General features: G+C 35.9%; 1 protein-coding gene across 2 annotated transcripts in view; it reads right to left on the bottom strand.

The window, feature by feature from the left end:
* Window positions 1-20943, bottom strand: part of LOC128989377 (uncharacterized) — a 100489-nt gene that overhangs the window by 25558 nt on the left and 53988 nt on the right. Inside the window, exons 9-10 of one of the 2 annotated variants that reach the window (XM_054411275.1) lie at window positions 15822-15905; window positions 6503-6606 (exon numbers count right to left, since the gene is read on the bottom strand). In XM_054411275.1, the coding sequence (XP_054267250.1) occupies window positions 6503-6606; window positions 15822-15905 (188 nt within the window). Of the gene's footprint in view, window positions 1-6460; window positions 6607-15821; window positions 15906-20943 lie in introns of both variants that reach the window. The other variant, XM_054411269.1, reaches the window with a different exon arrangement.

Here is a 20943-nt window from a genome sequence, read left to right on the forward strand (position 1 = left end):
TGGGTATTTTTTTTTTTGTCCTAGGACGCTAGGCACGAGCTTGGGATTGTTTTTCACATTACTTCAGGCTAGACCTAGGGGTTGCGGCATTATCACTTAGATAAAATCCATTGGTGACTTGGCGGGAATCAAACCCGGGACCTCAGGGACTGAAGTCCCGCGCTCTAACCACTATGCCAGCACTACGCCCCCGGGCCTGGGTATTAGAGGGATTCCTCTTAAGTGGTTCAGTTCATATTTATCAGAAAGAAGCCACATAACTAGAGTAGGTGAAACTATTAGTGAAGTATGTATTATTAGAGTTGTAGTTGTAGTTGTTGTTGTTATTAGAGACTAGCAGAGTACCCGTCCTTCGTACGGGGTTGGCATATAAGTATCAAATGCTTATAGCAGTTATGAGTGAGGACATGGTTTAAGAAATTTCGGTTCTTTTTGAAGTTCGTTCGCTACGCTCACTCACCTTTAGGTTGGAGATCGTTCGCTGCGCTCACTTTCCTTCAGATTAGCTCGTTCGCTACGCTCACTTGCCTTCAGGTTAGCTCGTTCGCTACGCTCACTCGCCTCCAGGTTGAAGTTTGTTCGCTACGCTCACTCGCCTTTTGCTGTTGTCATAAATGTAAAAGAAATAATAGTGCTAGTGCTGCACCCTGTTGGTAATCCTTGTAACTTTAATGCTATTGAACATCACAGAACAGAACCAACTTGTTTAATTGAAACAGCTGTTAAGATTCAATAATTTCATTTCTCATAAGGTTAACATGGGAAACTCCAGAGCCACTGGGGCGGAGCCCGGAAGGATTTTTGGGATAAAAATATGCCTATATGTTAATCGGGAATGTGAGCTATCATTATGCCAAATTTCAGCCCGATCCGACCAGTAGTTTTCGCGTTTACTTTTCCCATACACACACACAGACACCACCTCTTTTTTATAATAGTATAGATTATAAATACTTTTGATTTTCCATACTCTGATCATAAAGGGGTGGTAATCAGTGTGTGTCTACCTCAGAAATGTTTAAAAGGAAACAATAATCAAATATTGGACCATGTCTCACAGATGACTTTTTATTTGCCTTCAAAGAATATAAATAATTTATGTCTAAACTTAGCTTCATTATGATTGGAAAGGGCTGATTTTTAAATTAAATAATGAGAATTCAGAAACTAAATTTCAATCAATATTTAACATTATAAACAATAATTTAAATTATTTTAAAGTACCGGTACTTGTAAAAAATAAAAACAAAAATGGTTGTAAGAGCAAAAATAAATCCAAACAAGAGTGGTATACTGCTGATCTAGCCTCCATGAAAGAGAAACTTTTGAATTTGTTTTATTTGAAAAATAATACAAGTGATTCATGTAATTTAGATATCAATGTGGCTTATAATAGTTTGAAATATAAATATAAAGTAGCAGTGAAAGAAGCAAAACTTCAAAATAATGCATTCCATATAGAAAACAGCAGCAATAAATGTAAAGCAGCTTGGGATTTAATTAAGAAAAACAAAGTATCTAGTGATGTAGTAGCACCAAAGATTGATTCAGACATTATAAATAATTACTTCATTAACTCTATTATTGATATAAAAAAAAACTGGACAACCAAAGGACATGTAGCTGTTATTTGGACTTTGCAGATGAAAAATTGAATAAAAATAACACTGTATTTAGTTGGGATGAAATAACACCTAAAATGATAGTTAATGCAGCAAAGAAAATGAAAAATTCTAATAGTAAAGATGTCTATGGAATGTCAAACAAATTACTTAAAAGTATAATCCATAGTTTAGATGTACCCCTTGCTATAAGTACAAATGCATTGTTAAGGGAAGGATTATTTCCAGATTCAAGGAAGATTTCCCGCGTTTGCCCGGTCTATAAGAAGGGTCCAAAAAACGAGCCCCAGGGTTATCGTCCTGTCTAAATTGTCCCAGTCCTTGGAAAATTAATTGAAATACTAGTCTATGAACAAATCAGTGAATATTTTGAGGCAAATGACTTGTTTAATGTTTCCCAATTTGGATTTAGAAAAGGGATGTCTACAATTGATGCTCTTGACAATCTCATCAGGCAAATTCATCAGTCCTTTGAAAGCAAGACCTTTGCTCAGTCCTTGGCCCACTTTCAAATTCAAATTCAAATTCAAATATATTTATTTGTGATCATACAAAATCTTGGCCTCGCCAAGTTTGCAAAACTTGTTGGCAAGGTCCAATTGATTCACAAAAATTTAACAAACAAAATTTACATTTTTTTTTCTTTTTTCTTTTTAACAAATATAAATATTTCTAGCGCTACTAATTCCATGGCGGTTTGTGGCAGGCACCTATCTAAGTTGTACATAATAATGGCAGCAGAAATGTAAAATTCTAATATGGCTTGAAAAAATTGCTGATTTATAATCAATGCTTCATTCCGAAGTCTTTGTTCTCCTGGTTCATAGACCAGGGGTTTCTAAATATTGAAGAGGGTTCTGTTTTTAATTTACATTAATGACCTTCCAATGGCAATAAATACTAAAACTATTCTGTACGCGGATGATACAACTTTTTTTTATGAAAACAATAACCAACTTGTACTTCAAAATTTAGTCCAAGTCACAAAATTAGACGCATCCAAATGGTTTCATGCCAATGGCTTTCTATTGAATGACTGTAAAACTCAAGAAATAAAATTTACATTGAAACACGATTCTGCCTTAAATAATGAAAATAGTGCTGTCACTACAAAACTTTTGGGTCTTTATATTGATAATAAACTATCCTGGAATGAGCATATAAATTATTTGTCTACTAGACTATCTCGAGTAATTTTTCTTCTTGGTCGTCTCAAAGATGTAATTCCAAAGAACTATTTGAGATCGGCTTATTTTGCATATTTTCAGTCTGTAATGAGATATGGATTGATATTCTGGGGTGGGTGTGGAAGAATGAATGAAATTTTAACCCTACAGAAGGGGGCTATCAGAGCTATGAATGGATCAGAGCCAGACGAGCACTGCAAGCCTCTTTTTAAGGATTTTATGATTCAAACTGTAATAAATTTGTTTATTTATGATCTTGCCCTTTATATCTTAAAAAAACCCCATCACCTAAAATTCAATAATCATAATCACAATACCAGATTTAAAAATAGTGCCTTGTTAGAATCACATCGTCTGAGTAAGACTAGCAAGAGCCACATAGTGTTATCAACTAAGGTATATAACCTTTTAAAACACAATATTGATGCTTATCCGCAAGAAAAATTTAAGTCCTTGTTTTATAATTGGCTATTAGACAACCCTTCTTATAGCCTGGACGATTTGTTCAAATCTGGCCAAATAAATCTTTGATTTTGACTTTGTCGATGATCTAATCCTATACTCTAATACGAGCAATGTTTGCTTGTATGTATGTATGCTTGCTTGCACAAAGATCTCGAAAACGGTTCCGACGATTTTCTTCAAATGTTGTAAATAGTTTAATTCTGGCCTAAAAACGAGTTTACTGCAGTTAGAACTGCCAACAAAAATCTAATTACGTAGAAAAATGAAACTGAAAATCACATTTTTTTAACATTAGTCTTATGGGTTGCTAGGTAACCTTGTTGGCTGAATTAAATAATAAGGAAAAGTAAACAAAAGACTTGAAGTTGTAGCATGTGTTCATAATAAGCCAACTACCCACAGTATACTAGCAAATTACAAATACAGTACAAAAGGAAAAACATCATTTAGCAAAGATTATACTGAAGATTACTCGATACATTGTAGTCAAGGGTAGCAGTGAGAAGTCTGGGATCTGTTTATGACGATTAGATAAGGGTATGGGCAATCCTAAAATGCTATGGGAAGGGAGGGAAACAGGTCCGTGACGTAGGAAGTGGTGAAGGAAGTAGTCAAGACGAGCTGTCCGGAGTGTGGGAACTGTTTATGACGATTAGATAAGGGTATGGGCAATCCTAAAATGCTATGGGAAGGGAGGGAAACAGGTCCGTGACGTAGGAAGTGGTGAAGGAAGTAGTCAATGCGAGTAGTCCGGAGCGTGGGAACTGTTCATGACGATTAGATAAGGGTATGGGCAATCCTAAAATGCTACGGGAAGGGAGGGAAACAGGTCCGTGACGAAGGAAGGTGTTAAGGAAGTAGTCAAGGTGAGCTGTCCGGATTGTGGGAACTGTTTATGATGATTGGATAAGGGTATGGGCAATCCTAAAATGCTATTGGAAGGGAGGGAAACAGGTCCGTGACGTAGGAAGTGATGAAGGAAGTAGTAAAGGCGAGCAGTCCGGAGTGTGGGGACTGTTTATTACGATAAGATCAGGGTATCTGCAATCCTAAAATGCTATGGGAAGGGAGGGAAGCAGGTCCACGACGTAGGAAGTGGTGAAGGAAATAGTCAAGGCGAGTAGTCCGGAGTGTGGGAACTGTTTATGACGATTAGATTAAGGTATCTGCAATCCTGAAATGCTATGGGAAGGAAGGAAAACAGGTCCGCGACGTAGGAAGGTGTTAAGGAAGTAGTCAAGGCGAGTTGTCCGGAGTGTGGGAACTGTTTATGACGATTAGATAAAGGTATGGGCATCCTAAAATGCTATGGGAAGGGAGGGAAACAGGTCCGTGACGTAGGAAGTGGTGAAGGAAGTAGTCAAGGCGAGCTGTCCGGAGGGTGGGAACTGTTCATGACGATTAGATAAGGGTATGGGCAATCCTAAAATGCTATGGGAAGGGAGGGAAACAGGTCCGTGACGAAGGAAGGTGTTAAGGAAGTAGTCAAGGCGAGTAGCCGGAGTGTTGGAACTGTTGATGATTATTTGATTTAAGTATTTGCAATCCAAAAATGCTATGGAAAGGGAGGAAAACAGGTCCGCGACGTAGGAAGTGGCGAAGGAAGTAGTCAAGGCGAGCTGTCCGTAGTGTGGGAACTGTTTATGACGATTAGATTAAGGTATCTGCAATTCTGAAATGCTATGGGAAGGGAGGGAAACAGGTCAATGACGTAGGAAATTCTGAAGGACGTAGTAAATACGAGCTGTCCGGAATGTGGGAACTGTTAATAACGATTAGATTAAGGTATCTACAATCCTAAAGTGCTATGGAAATGGAGGGAAACAGGTCCATGACGTAGGGAATGGTGTAGGACGTAGTAAAGGCGAGCCGTGTGGAGTTTGGGAATGGATCTATGTGTCTCCAATACAGTCTGCTTTCAGAGTGGACTAATGATTTTCCCCGAGCAAAGCTCGGTCCCCAGGTACTGTATCCTTATGACAAATAAAGATTTTTATTATTATTATTATTATTAAGCACGGAATTCCACAGGGTTCTGTATTATCCGGACCATTATTTCTTATTTATGTAAATAATCTTTGTGGAGGTGTATTAAATGGCAGACTAGTTGCGTTTGCTGACGATACTGCACTGTTTTACAGCAGTTCAAATCTAGAGCAGCTTAGACTAGAAATGCAAGCTGATATAAAGATGCTAAGAGTGTGGTTCACAAAACACTTTATGGTCATGAGTCCTAAAACAAAGTACATACTCTTCAATATGTATTGTAACATTAGCTTTGCTGAGCCATTAAAATATCATTCGTTAAATTGTAAAATGGATCCACAGTGCCAATGTGAGGACATTGAACTGGTAACATCAATAAAATATCTAGGCTTAAATGTTGACTCGAAATTATCTCGGAAAATACATATTGAGGCAGTCAGACAAAAATTATTAAAATACATCCGTATATTTTATATGTTGAAGCCAATCTGTAAAATAATGTTTTGAAATCTATATATTATGCCCTGATAAATTCAAAATTGAGTATGGCATTGAGGTGTTGGGAGGAGCATATTACTCAAACCTTAAACCAATAATAACCATACAGAAGTATTTTGTCCGCATAATATCCAACAAAACAAAATTTGTACACTCTGAACAATTGTTTAGAGATTTAAAATTTCTTACATTAAAAATTTGTATATAAACCAAATTTAACATCTTTCAAAAACTTTTATCTTTATCTTGCTCTAACTTTCTTTAATTACTTGCCAAATGATACAAAAACGTGTTTTAATAAAAGACGATTTTGTTATCTCACAAAAATGTTTCTATACTCCAACGATTCTAATGCATATTATCGAAATTGTTGCCAAGTTTATCTATTGACGTGTATCCATTTCCCCCTTACAAGTGTGTAAGTTAGTTAATATAAGTTATTTTTAGTTTTACTCTGTGTGTAAGCTATGTAAATCAACGAAACAATAAAGATTTTCTGATGATTCTGATTTCTGATAATTCAATATTTTAAAACCCTCAAGAACGGTTCGGATTTTTGGCGCTTTACTGTACCTATTTACTTTGAGGAGAACAACATCATAAATAATAAATTGACATTTTGAATGATAAATTAACAATTGCATATGACATTTTGGCAACTACCAATGAATGTCTAGGATCTATCAACATATTATTACCTACCTATAGGATTAAGCTTCTTATCTTTAGTGAATGGGATCTTACTAGAAGCAGAATCAACACCAAATTCTTCCCCAGAAAAAATATCTTCGCCAGTAAAATCAGCGAATGGGCCGTCATAGGATATCAACACCTGCCTCTTTCTTGAGCTAGAAATATAGCAATCTGCATATTTTATACTGAAGTAAAATTAAAGAATCTCACAACATATTACATGTAAAATGGAATCTGGCACCCCACATGAACTGTAAGGTTTTTCAATTTAAAACACACAGATATCTTATCTGAAAAAGATTCAAACAGCTCGGAAAACTAAAACATATCACTAAAATAATTTTTTGTGAGTTTTACTTAGCTTAGTACCGCAACCCCTCTTTACATTCTATCATGAAAATACAAATTTTATCATGGCTGTCAAATTTGTACAGGGTGGGGCAGGGACCTACTTTTACCTAATTTTAAGGTGCCACTGTGAGTAGTGGGAGTGTGCTAGAGGAGTGGGGTTAGTCTCAAATGACTCTGTTTCTTTGGGGTTTTCTAATAATAGCACTGTCAGTAGTAGACATGGCTTGGTAGAGTGAGCAATGTGCTTTTGCAGGCGACACATATTTTTTCAAAATGAGTCTATTGTTTTTGTGCAGCGTGTGCTGTAAACTTGTTATCGAATTGCCTGCTGCTACGCTGTTACATTTTGATGTGGGTTAAGCACCTCCCGTGTATGAGGTGGTGTATTGCAAAGGATATTTGAAGCTCAAAGAACCGTCCGAACTCCTGATAACATTAACCTTATCAGAATATCAATTTTGCAGTCTCCTCAACGTTGTGCTTGTAAGCATGTGTTGTAATATTAAGCAGATGTTATAATTAACATCTGTTGGTTGATTGACTTTGAATTGTAAATATTTTGAAGGTTCTTGCTTTATAACTGTATCTGGATTAAATAATATACTTTGAATCAAAACTAATGAATTCTCATTAATCTATATACTGTACGGTAATAAAACATGGCGCAGTCGTCGAATGAACCTAATGCTTCCCTTAATGTGCCTCATGAAGCTGCAATTTCCCTAAATGTGAAACCACCAGAACCTTTTACATTCAACCCCAGTGAATGGCCAAGATGGAAAAAACGTTTTGGAAGATACCATTCATTGAGCGGCCTTAAAGAAGCCAGCGGCATAAAACAGGTAGATATGCTTATTTATTGCATGGGAGAAAAGGGAGAACAAATACTCGATTCATTTAAACTAAATGAATCAGATATCAACAATTACAATGTTGTTTTGAATAAGTTTGAACAGTATTTCATTCCAAAAAAGAATATAATTTTTGAAAGAGCTAAATTTTTAAAGCGTAAACAAGGATCAACAGAGTCTATAGAAGACTTTGTAACTGCTCTTCATTCTCTAGCAAAAAGTTGTGAGTGGGGACAGATTGAAGAGGAAATGATTTTAATGGTCTTGATAATTGGTATGCATGACGAACCCCTTAGCGACCGTCTTCAGTTGGAAAATGACCTAAAACTTGACTTTGCTGTAAACACTGTTCGGAAGTCTGAGGAGTTAAAGAAGCAAAAGCATGAACTATCACACTCTGAAGTAGACACAATCACTAAAATGAATCCTAACTTTTCCAACCATTCCCATGCAAACCAAAGTACTAATCAATTTAGTTCACATGATGATACTTTTCCTAACAAACCCAGTAATGCTAAAGCCATTCATAAAAATATCAAATCTTGTTTTTGGTGTGGTTTGACTCCATCTCATCAAAAGTATATGTGCCCTGCTAGAAACCACACATGTAAACTCTGTGGTAAAGTTGGACATTTCTCAAAAGTTTGTCGATCAAAAAACGTAAACCATGTTGAAACTGACGATTTTAAATCAATTGACAATCTAAACCCTGAATCACAAGACTTTATTGGTTCGGTGACTTCAAGCCAAATTTATTCATCTACTGATCCATGGACAGTATTATTAAATATCAATGACAGTGACAGTGTTGCATTCAAAATAGATACAGGAGCAGATGTAACAGTCGTGCCATCAGACATTAAATTAAACAGAAGAATTAGATTGTCGCCTACCCTTAAACAGTTTAAAGGGGCTAATGGGCAAGATCTGTCAATTTTAGGGATGGCTACTGTCAAAATGTCATACAAGAATACAACATGCTATGAAACAATATATGTTTCTAAAGGGACTTCTGTTCCTCTTTTAGGCAAACCAGCAATTGAAAAGCTTCAGCTTGTATCTAGAATAAATGAAATAAGTTCTAACTCGTGGTTCGCTAATTACCCAAAACTTTTCAATGGCTTAGGGAATGTTACTGAAAAGTATAAAGTAGAACTAAAAGATAATGTCGTTCCTTATGCTATCAATGCCCCTCGTCGGATCCCCTTGCCTCTGTGGCAGGCTACAAAAGAAGAATTGAAAAACATGATCTCCATGGGAGTCATAGCTGAAGTCCACCATGCAACAGATTGGTGTGCTCCAATGGTTGTTGTTCCCAAGAAAGATTCCAATAAAGTTCGCATTTGTGTAGACCTATCAAAATTAAACAGGAGTGTAAAGCGAAGATACTATCCTATCCAACCAGTTGATGTAACTCTAGCTCAAATCTCTGGAGCAACACTATATTCAAAATTAGACGCCAACCATGGATTCTGGCAAGTCAGTTTGGATGAGACATCACAAGATTTGACCACTTTCTTGACGCCATTCGGTCGTTTCAAGTTTTTAAAATTGCCTTTTGGTATAAGTTCAGCACCAGAGATTTTCCAACAGTTAGTGAACAAGACCCTCAATGGACAAAAGAATGCAGTCGCTCATATGGATGATATCATTGTTTGGGGAAAAACCAAAGAAGAACACGATCATGCTCTTGAAGAAGTACTTGGAAAGCTTCAAAATGCAGGCTTTACTCTAAATAAAGGCAAGTGCCAGTTTTCACAAACGTCTCTCACATTTTTAGGCCACCAATTATCAAGGGATGGTATCAAAATTGATGAATCAAAGGTGGAAGCCATAACAAAATTGCCTCCTCCTACTAACATAGCAGGTGTGCAAAGATTTATTGGAATGGTAAATTTTGTAGGAAAATATATTCCAAATAAAAGTCAAATACTTAAACCAATTACAGACCTTTTAAGTACAAGAAATGAATTTGTTTGGGGCAAAACACAAAATATAGCCTTTGAAGAGATAAAGTCACTTCTTGCTTCCGCTCCCCAACTGGCGTTCTATGATTCTAGCCGCCCTACCATGGTGTCTGCTGACTCATCTCAAACAGGTCTTGGTGGAGTACTCTTTCAGCAACAAGTAGACAACAAATGGAAACCTATTTCATACATCTCAAGAACACTTACTGAGAGCGAAAAAAACTACTCCAATATAGAAAGAGAAGCCCTTGCTGTAACCTGGAGCTGTGATAAACTAAAACAATACATAATTGGCAAAGACATAATCATTGAAACAGACCACAAACCTCTCGTTAGTATTCTAACAAACAAAGATTTGAATGACCTAACACCCCGTATTCAGAGACTACGTCTGAGACTTATGAGATACTCCTATAGAGTTACATACACTCCAGGAAAACATCTTGCGACAGCCGACTGTCTTTCAAGAAGCCCTCTGCCTTCTAAAGAATCATACGACTTAGAAAAAGAAGTTGAATTTGCTGTTAGTTCGGTAATTACAAATTTGGGTACAACCGATGCTATAATCCAGAAAATATGTGATGCACAAAAATCATGCCCGATTCTCCGAAGAATTCAGCAATTTTGCTCCTCTGAATGGCCGGACAAATCCAAATTGCCTAATGCATTAAAACCTTACTTCCCAGTCCGCCACGAAATTTCTTTCTGTGAAGGTGTTTTGCTGAAAGGAGATAGACTCATTATCCCTAGTGACCTAAGACTTGATATGCTAAATAGAATTCATTCCGGACATTTTGGAATCAGTAAATGCCGACTTAGAGCAAGTCACAGCATGTGGTGGCCAGGTATATCTTCGGACATAGAACGAACAGTTAATGAGTGTCCTAAATGCACAGAATTTAGATCCCAGCATCATGAACCACTAATGACATCTGAAATTCCTTCTCGTCCATGGGAGAAAGCATGCATCGATTTATTCAAAATTGATGGGACTTGGTTTCTAGTAATGACAGACTGTTACAGTCGATACTTTGAAATAGCAACATTAAAAACATTAACTACAAGTGAGATAATAGAGAAATGCAAATCAATTTTTTGTCGCCACGGAATACCTGTCGAGCTTAGATCAGACTGTGGAACTCAGTTTGCTTCCCAGCGGACATGCTTAGAAAATTCTGAGTTTAAAGTTTTTGCACAAAAGTACAACTTCAAACTAACAACAAGCAGTCCCGGGCATCATCAAAGTAACGGCTCTGCAGAAGCTGCTGTAAAAATAGCTAAAAGTGTCTTACGAAAGAACAAAGAAGACCCTTACCTTGCACTCCTATCCTACAGGAACACACCCCTTACAGCCAACGGGCTTAGCCCAGCCCAACTTTTGTTCAACAGGAGGTTACGAGATAATTTACCTGTATTGCCACAGAAGCTTACTGAAAGACCTGACTTATCCAGTTTCAAGAAGAGGGAGGAAAAATACAGAGATTCCTACAAAAATCAATATGATAAGCATCACGGTACCAGGAATTTACCCCAGTTGCAACGAGGACAAAAAGTGTGGATCAAAGATCTAAAACGTCAGGATACAATAACAAACCTAGCCAATGAGCCAAGATCTTATTGGGTAAATACTGAAAGAAACACAGTCCGCCGAAACAGATACCACTTGATTCCGTACAAAAGCCAAACCAGTCCTGAACAATCAGCAAGTATTACTCCACTTCCTTTCTCTAAAAATAACGATCAGTCTCCGAAAACGTCTATAGACTTAAACAATGAACGGAGCTTACTTAAAACCCCTACCTCTCAAACCAACAACACTAATCAGAGTAATCAGAAAGCACCAAGACAAGTCTCTAGAAATACCAGTACACCAACTTTCAACACAAGGTTGTTTGTAAACAATAACAATCCTTCTTATTCACAACCAAGTCTCCAATCTCATGAAGAAGTTAGAACAAGGTTTGGAAGAATAGTGAAACCTGTGAAAAGATACGAGGGCAACTAAAAAGGAGAGATGTTGTAATATTAAGCAGATGTTATAATTAACATCTGTTGGTTGATTGACTTTGAATTGTAAATATTTTGAAGGTTCTTGCTTTATAACTGTATCTGGATTAAATAATATACTTTGAATCAAAACTAATGAATTCTCATTAATCTATATACTGTACGGTAATAAAACAGCATGCAACCGCACTGACTTTGTCTTATCGTACTGTGCCTTGTAAACGTACACTCCATGATGACCTACACCTCCATCTTTACAAAATGGTAGTTGCTCATGAAATCAACAACGGACCTGGCAACAACGAATGCAGGCATGTGAAATCTTAACTGCGGGCCTGCCTCATGATGCTCGGCTTTTGATTGGTGACGAGGCACCCTTCCATGTTTCTGGAGCGGTAAGAGGAATATGTTATATTGGAGTGATGCTAAGCTTAGGGCAGTTCACGAGAGAACCCTAGATGCCTTGAAGGATACAATTCACCTTTTAGTTGGCCTCATTCCACAACAAATGCTTCACAGAGTTATGATGAACTCCAGAACCAGATTACAGCAGTGAATTGACAATGAGGGACAGCATTTTCAAGATGTACGGGTTAAAACCAAGTAAAGTTATATTAAAATAAACTCCTAGATGTAACCTTTGAATCCCAATATACAGTTTGGTACTAATATTTTTAATTGTCTTTTAATGTATCTTCAAAATTAGGGATACCTCCCTGCCCCACACTGTACATTAGAACCTCTTTAAACCGAACCCCCGTAATCTGAACGTCCACTAATCCGAACGCCGCAATTCCGCCGTGGAGGCCGTTTAACGCGGCCGGTGAGTGGGAGCGTTGATCCTTCACCGAACGAGCTACACAGCCAACGACGACGTCCTTCATTGAACGTGCTATACGAATGCGCTCAAACTAAGTCAATGACCTCTCTCCTCCCCCACTCATGACACTACATTCTGCAATACTCCACACTACTGTTTCTGCACTCAGTCGCTCTCCGTTGTCTCAGAATACTGCATGTGTTGTTTATTGGAACGTGTATAACGTGTTAGTGTACATCTAATGTTTGGTACAGTATCTTAGTTATAGACTACGTACAGCATCAGTATAGTGTTAGGATTGTTTGTGATAACAGTGACCGAATAAAGTAAACTAAAATGTCATAAAAAACGTCCCTGAAACTGAAAGATAACACTTTAAACATTGAAAAGAAAATTGAAATCATTGAAAGACTTAAGAAAGGTGAAAGTGGTGCGTCGTTAGCCAGAGAGTATGGTGTAGGTAAGTCAACAATTACTGACTTTAAAAACAAACAAAATGCCATAATGCAATACTCTTGTAAACAAGACAGTAATGAAGGGCCTAAAAATAGGAAAACCTTAAAAACAGCCAATAATGAGGCTCTCGATGATGCACTGTAATTTGTGGTCCACACAAAGAAGTAGCTTGGGTGAACCAATATCGGGTCGACTTCTTTGTGAAAAGGCTCTTGAATTCAATGTAAAACTCAACGGGCCTATTGATTTTAAGGCTAGCAGTGGCTGGCTGAGTAAGTTTAAGCAACGGCACGGAATAAGGCAACTCGATGTTCAAGGGGAAAGCTTATCTGGTGACACTATGGGCTGCAGAAGCATTCGTAAACACAATTTAAGATACTGTAACTGATATGGGGTTTTCAAGGGATGATGTTTATAATGCTGATGAGACCAGTGTAAATTGGCGCTCATTGCCGAGAAAATATCTTGCATTCCAAAATGAAAATCGAGCTCCCGGATACAAAGTGAGCAAAGACAGGGTAACAGCTATGGTTTGTGCAAATGCAAGTGGTACTCACTCTCTTCCATTGCTGCTTATTGGTAAAAGTATGAAAGCCCGTTGTTTCAAAAATGTGACATGTCCACCAGTAACTTACAGGGCACAAAAAAGCTCTTGGATGTCATCTGATATTTTTCTTGATTGGTACTCGGACAGATTTATTCCAGAAGTAAAAACGTTCAGAGAGAAAGAATCAAAAACAGGAAAAGACTCATCCTGACATTGACACTTTGAAGAGCATTGATGAAGACTTCATGGTTATATTCCTTCCACCAAATGTAACAGCCCTCCTTCAGCCAATGGATCAGGGTATTATCTCGAAAATGAAGAGAATGTACAGGAAAGAATTGCTTCGGCGACTCTTATTAGCAGAGAGAGATGAAGAAAGTGTGATTGCGTTCACTAAGAAGTTAAACCTGAAGGACTGTTGTTATATTCTGGTTGATTCTTGGGCAAGTGTAACAGGGGCAATCTCGCGAATGAATGAAATAAGCTATGGCCTAAGCCTTTAAACAATGAAGTTGGAAATGAAAACTTTATTGAAGAAGAAGACTCTGAGATCGTCAATGATATTGTCGATCTTTGTCAGGCTATTCCTGGGTTTGAGGAGTGTGACGTGGCTGATGCAACCGAGTGGATCAACAGTGACAAGAATGATCCAGGATACCAAATTTATAATGAAGATGAGATTCTTTCCGTCGTCACTGAGGAAAACTAATCTGATGACAGCAGTGAAGAAGAAGAAACTTTTGATTCTGGACCATCCCATGCTGAGGCGTTTACTGCATTAGAGACGGCAATGAACTGGTACGAAAATCAATCTGAATGCTCTTTACCGCAATTTATGGTCTTAAAGAAAATTCGAGACTTGGCAGCCAAAAAACGCACCTCGACATTAGTTCAAAGGAAAGTGAGTGATTATTTTAACATCTAGTTTAACTAAGCCTAATCATCTATTGACGTAGGGGGCACAATTTTTTTGAATTCATTGTTACATTCACATTCCCCCCTTTATTAGGTAGGCCCTAACTTATTTTTATTTTGCCCCAACTTATTTTTTTTTTAATAGCAAGGTACCCCTTGTGACATATCAAATGAAAGAGCATAAAAAAAGAAAATTTTTGGTGAAATTTATTTTTTATTTGATATGTCACAAGGGGGGGTACCTTGCTATTTAAAAAAAAAGTTATGGGTAGGGGAAAAGGGGGGGGGATTATCTCACAAATTCATTAGCCGATTTTCAATTTTTTTCACCAAACATTTTCTTTTTTCATGCTCTTTCATTTGATATGTCACAAGGGGTACCTTGCTATTTAAAAAAATAAGTTGGGGGCAGGGGGGGAAGGGGGGGAATGTGAATGTAACAATGAATTCAAAAAAATTGTGCCCCCTACGTCAATAGATGATTCCCGCAAACTGAATATTTCTATCTATTGCGGTTTTTACATAAATAAAGATGCAAGTTTAAAAAAAAACACCCTGTATAACAAAATATACAGTCACTAGAAATTGTGAAATAATTTATTTTTGTAAAAAAAAAAACAACCAACTTCAAACGCTCTAAAAAGAATAAAATAATTTTTATAAAGTAAACTTTTTAAATAGTCAAGCTCGTGTATTTCAAGTCGGGTCTCACTGCAAAAATATGAATAAAATAAAAGATAGGGAGTGTATTTTGTAAATCAATAAACATAGCTGGATAACATAAATATATAAAAACATGAACTGTTTTGTTTAGATATCAAAGGAAGTATTTACTTGTACTATTTTTATTTTATGTTTGTTTCATAGTGAATGTATTATGAAACTAACACACAAAGATTTTCTATACGAATATGAAAAAAAATATTTTGATAGGGAAAAGAAGCTAGTTTAGTATTAAAACATTACTTTTCCAAGTTAAAAACATTTAAATGCATCATAATTTTTTTAAAGATACTCTTTAATACCACTATAAGATTATAATTTATTATCTTATTTACAAAAAAAAACTTTATGAAGGTATCTGCCAAAGATGGGTTACAATGATAAAATAACACCTAACGCATAACTCTGAAGAAAAAGAACATGAAGATTAACACCTTTAGTTATAGGCCTAGATAACCGCCTGCAATGTGGGTGGACAACCTGGACATACTTTTAAATTTTGAGTATGTTGTGTCAAAAATCATCATAGAGCCACTTACAATACTTAAGCTTGACTATTACAAAAGTTTATTTTATTTAAATTATTTCATTCTTTTTAGAGCGTTTGAAGTCGGTAGTTTTTTTTTTTACAAAAATAAATTATTAAATAATAAATATACACTAGTGGTCCAACAAGCTAAAGCTAGTGCCACAAGGGAAGATGAAAAAGGAGATTAGGTTTGAATGAGCTTACATTGTTTCTGAACTTTCCACAAGTTCTTCTCCAGGATTTGCCTCAAGTCCTGTGTTCTTATTCATATCTGCTCCATTTGTAGACCTAAACACATACAATTTCTAAAAAAATCACTCAGGTACAGTTTTAGGATTTTCATTTTGTAAGCTATAAACAAACATTCATTAATTTTATCAGCACATTCATTTGAGAATACATATCATGTATTTGGTGGAAATTTTTTAGCTGATAGAAAAATGTTTTTGGGAACCATCTCTAATTTCAAAAGTTTATAGGTGAATTGCACCCCCAGTAATTTTACACACAGTCTTTATTCATGACTCAATGTCTTAATAGTATAGGGCAATCAGCAAAATACCCCCACCACAGCAAACCTGCAGACTAAGCAAATTTCCATTTATTTGGCTGGAATTCCGATAAATTTTTTCCTTAAAATTCTCGGAATTATTTCCTTTTTAAATATCATTAATTTTAATGAGTACTTAGGTTTGCTGCAACAGGGAAGATAACGTATTGTTTTTATTGAAATATTGATAGCTTAGTATGTAGTAAACAACTTTTCAAAATGTCATTAAACTATGTCCATAGACAAGCTAGAGCAGTATATTTAGCCTACTATCTATAAGAAAAGAATAGCATGATTATTTAAAACTTACCCTTTTTTGGAATTTTTTCTTTAACCGTATACAACAACGCTCCATTATACTAAATTATTTGTTGTTTTTTTTTAGCTCTACAAAATGGTCGGGAAAGAAATTGCAAAAGTTTATGTTTTTAAGGAAACCCCTGTTCCCATTGTCCGATCATGCTGGTTCGTGAACTCGTTAAAAAAAAATGTAGGTTTACACGTTTCGAAACGAAAAAGGAAATCAGTTCCTCCGCCTCCAGGTCTTAAATGAGTACTACGGTAATAGCTTATTCCCTAAGTGGGAAATTCGCTAAAAATGAAATAAGACAGTTGGTACCTATTTAATAATTTAATTTAATATAGAGTTTGTCCATTTCATTTGCAATTACCCTATATATATATATGTATATAATATATGAATTTGAACGGATGGTGTTTTTGGCCTCTGGGGTCCTCAAAGCAAAAAAGTAAATCGGTCCTGGATCCAAGTCTTACTATGAGACCTAATAGCTTATTCCCTATATGGGAAATTCGCTAAAAACGGCTTAACCTCAACATCCAAAGTGAAAGCTAACTTTTGACTCCAAAAAGTGTAATATACTGTAGTGTCTACTCTCCCTTCTGGTCGGAGTTTCAGAGGTTTCAGAGTCCATAGGGTATATACATACATACATACATACATACTTCCTCTTTTATAGATATAGATAATGCAGATATCAGCAAAATGTCTTGAAATTTGACATTATAATGCCTCGAAGAGGTCCGTGAAGTTGGCGTACCCATATTAGCGTATCCACTTTTGTTCATACCTATCGTAGTTCATCGTTAGTTCCGTTAGTTCTCGATAGTTCCCAAATTTTTTTCTCAAAATAAAAAAAAGTTACAGCCGATAATAACTGGGTACGCTAACTTGACACTTCCGGTTTCTAGCGCGAACCGTTTTCTGATGAGAAATGTTCACATCTATATTGCAATTGTTAGTTCTTCGTTAGTCCTTGATAGTTCTCCAATATTTTCGTTAGTTCTCAAAAAATAAAAAAGTTACGAGTCATACAAAGTGGCTAACTTCACAATTATACAATTTCCAGTGGGCACCGTTTTCTGACTAAAAATACTTATATCTATATACCAATCGCTAGTTCTTTGTTAGTTCTCAATAGTTCTCCAATATTTTTGTTAGTTCTCAAAAAATAAAATTGTTACGAGGCATACAAAGTGGCTACGCTAACTTCACAAATTTTAAAATTTCCAGCGGGCACTGTTTTCTGACTAAAAATGCTTATATCTATATACCAATCATTAGTTCTTTGTTAGTTCTCGATAGTTCTCCAATATTTTCGTTAGTTCCCAAAAAATAAAAAAGTTATGAGTCATACAAAGTGGGTACGCTAACTTCACAACTATACAATTTCCAGTGGGCACCGTTTTCTGACTAAAAATACTTATATCTATATACCAATCGCTAGTTCTTTGTTAGTTCTCAATAGTTCTCCAATATTTTTGTTAGTTCTCAAACAATAAAATTGTTACGAGGCATACAAAGTGGCTACGCTAACTTCACAAATTTTAAAATTTCCAGCGGGCACTGTTTTCTGACTAAAAATGCTTATATATACTTATATACCAATTGTTAGTTCTTCTTTATTTCTTGTTAGTTCCCCAATATTATTGCTAGTTATTAAAAAATAAAAAACACACATATGTTGTTTTCCCAGCAACTGTTCGTTTCGGGAATGGCAAAAATATTCGTTCACTTTGATGTGTGCAAAAATACCCGCAATGAACAGAAAAATTTGAGCATTTGCTGCCACACTACTCGCGATTCGGCAAGTCGCTGTCCTGTACTTGGCGTGGGTATGGCACATGTCTGGAGCCGGCTATAGGCATGGAACTTGGATTAAACCCCTTTTTGCAATTCATTAAACTAAATTTTAAATAATTATTTTATTATAACTAATTTATCATAAGTTATATTTATTCTCGGTATAATTTAACAATCTAACACATTTAATTTTGAACGTATTTCTAAACTGTTTAAGAACCATGCTGTAAATGTTTGAAAGAATAGTTGAGTGTAGATATTTGAGAACTATCGAGAACTAACGAAGAACTAACGATCAGTATATAGATATAGGCATTTATAGTCAGAAAACGGTGTCCACTGGAAATTCTATAATTGTGAAGTTAGAGCACCCACTTTGTATTCCTTATAACCTTTTTTTGTTTTTAAAGATCTAACATCTATGTTAGAGAGCTATAGAGAACTAACAACGAAGAAACGATTGGTATATAGATATAAGCAATTTTATTCAGAAAACTGTGTCCGCTGAAAATTCTATGATTGTGAAGTTAGCGTACCCACTTTGTATGCCTCCCAGCTTTTATATTTTTTGAAAACTAACAAAAATAATGAAGAACTATGGAGAACTAACGAATAACTAACGATTGGTACATAGATATAAGCATTTAGAGTCAGAAAACGGTGCCCGCTGGAAATTCTGTAATTGTGAAGTTGGCGTACACTTTGTATGCCTCGAAACTTTTTTATTCTTTGAGAACTAACGAAAATATCGGAGAACTATCGAGGACTAACGAAGAACTAACGATTATATATAGATGTAAACATTTCTCATCAGAAAACGGCGCGCGCTAAAAACTGGAAGTGTGAAGTTAGCCACTTATATCGGCTATAACTTTTTTATATTTTGAGAAAAAAATTTGGGAACTATCGAGAACTAACGATGAACTAACGATTGGTATGAACAAAAGTGGATACGCTAATATGGGTACGCCAACTTCACGGACCTGCCTCGAAGCTCATTATAATTGGGTAATAGTCCAGTAAAATAAGACATTTTGGTATGCAAAAGGTCGGGTAGTTCTGATTTTTGGATATGTTGTTGGTATTGGGCCCATAACATAAAATTCAAGTTATCCACCTCGAGATACTGCCGCTCGCCGCGGGGCGCGCCACTTGTTAATGAAATAGCAAAAATATGGCAATTCCTATTGTTTTTCACTCAATCTTGCGAACCCTTGATTTTACCGAAAATTTTATATATCATTACATTAAAGAAGAATAAATTTGTGGCAGTTTAAGCCCAACAGCAAGTATGTAGCGTAAATAATGGTCAAAATACAGACCATCAAAATAAATAAATTTTCCAAACACGTATAAAAATTGTGGTTTTTTCAATATTTCCACAATATAGTTGTTTGAAGCAAACACCGTATTGATTTAGAGAGTATGCCAGTTTATTTGCTATTAATAGGAAATAAATGAAAGTATGAATAAAAATACCCCCACCTCAGCAAACCTGCAGACTAAGCGAATTTCCATTTGCTTGATTTGATTTTCACAAACCTATTTAAATAACATTATGTTTAACTGGTACCTAGGTTTGCTGCTACAGGGAGGGTAATATAGTATATAAAATAATAATAGTATGATAAGAAACAAATAAATTTACCCAATTTTATAAAAATGTGTCTTTAAATAAGGAAAAAACAATAATACAAAATCTTCACTATTGGAATAACTTGAGGTTTTTTAATTTAAATTTTTTAATATTCTCCGTAACCAATAACTGTAAAAAACATTTTAATGTACTAAATAATTTGTTTTTAAGCTCTACAAAATGGTTTAGAGATACATTGTAAAATTGTATGTTTTGAGGGTCAAAAATACAAAAAACCCGTTCTTAACAAAAAACCCCATAAAGCAACCGTTCCCATGGCCTGATCATGCTTTGCGAACTCGTTTTAATAAATAAAGGTTTACATGCCGAAAAACAAACCTTCAAAATATACCTTCAACGGCAAAACTACTCTTCCCAAAGCTGTCAAATGTTTATACATACACATTAAAGCTAAGCTTTGGGTACAATACTTGAAACCAAAATAAAACAGTTTAACATAGTTAACAGTTTATTGAGGCTGAAAGATCAGGCAAATAAGATCTTCCAATTACAATCACTCTACAGATCTTCCATGCAGCGGGTCATTTTTCCACGCCAAGTGCGCCCATCTATACAAGACATGCTGAATATGAATTGAAATACAAGATTGATATTGAAGAACACAAAAAATTCACAAAGATCGGAAATTTCACTACAAGACGTACAGACAAGTTCTGGTGTGGAATTTGGTCTGATTAGGCCATCGAACAGGCCCTCATAAAGACAATGAAAAGCTCTGGTGGATTGACTCGAGGATGAGGGATAACAGACAAAATGTTGTAACTTGATAGGTGCTTGGGATGATCGGTCCTCATCAAATCTGTAGGAAGTTGAGAAATATTATAAAAAATGACGTCAGTTGAACATTAACAGTGAGCAACATGTTGACGTGCGCCATTCTCGCAATGCTCGAGACAACGAAATTGATGAAAGATTAAATAGTGGTTTCCTCAACACACACCATTCAATATAAATGATAATCTATATATTAATTTGAAACTGTTTTTCTTTGTCACAGCTATTTTGAAAGAACGGC

This window comes from Macrosteles quadrilineatus, unplaced genomic scaffold (assembly GCF_028750875.1).
Source record: "Macrosteles quadrilineatus isolate MER2022 unplaced genomic scaffold, UCM_ALF_1.0 Scaffold_1__1_contigs__length_201487025, whole genome shotgun sequence".
In the NCBI taxonomy this organism is placed as follows: Eukaryota; Metazoa; Arthropoda; class Insecta; order Hemiptera; family Cicadellidae; genus Macrosteles; species Macrosteles quadrilineatus.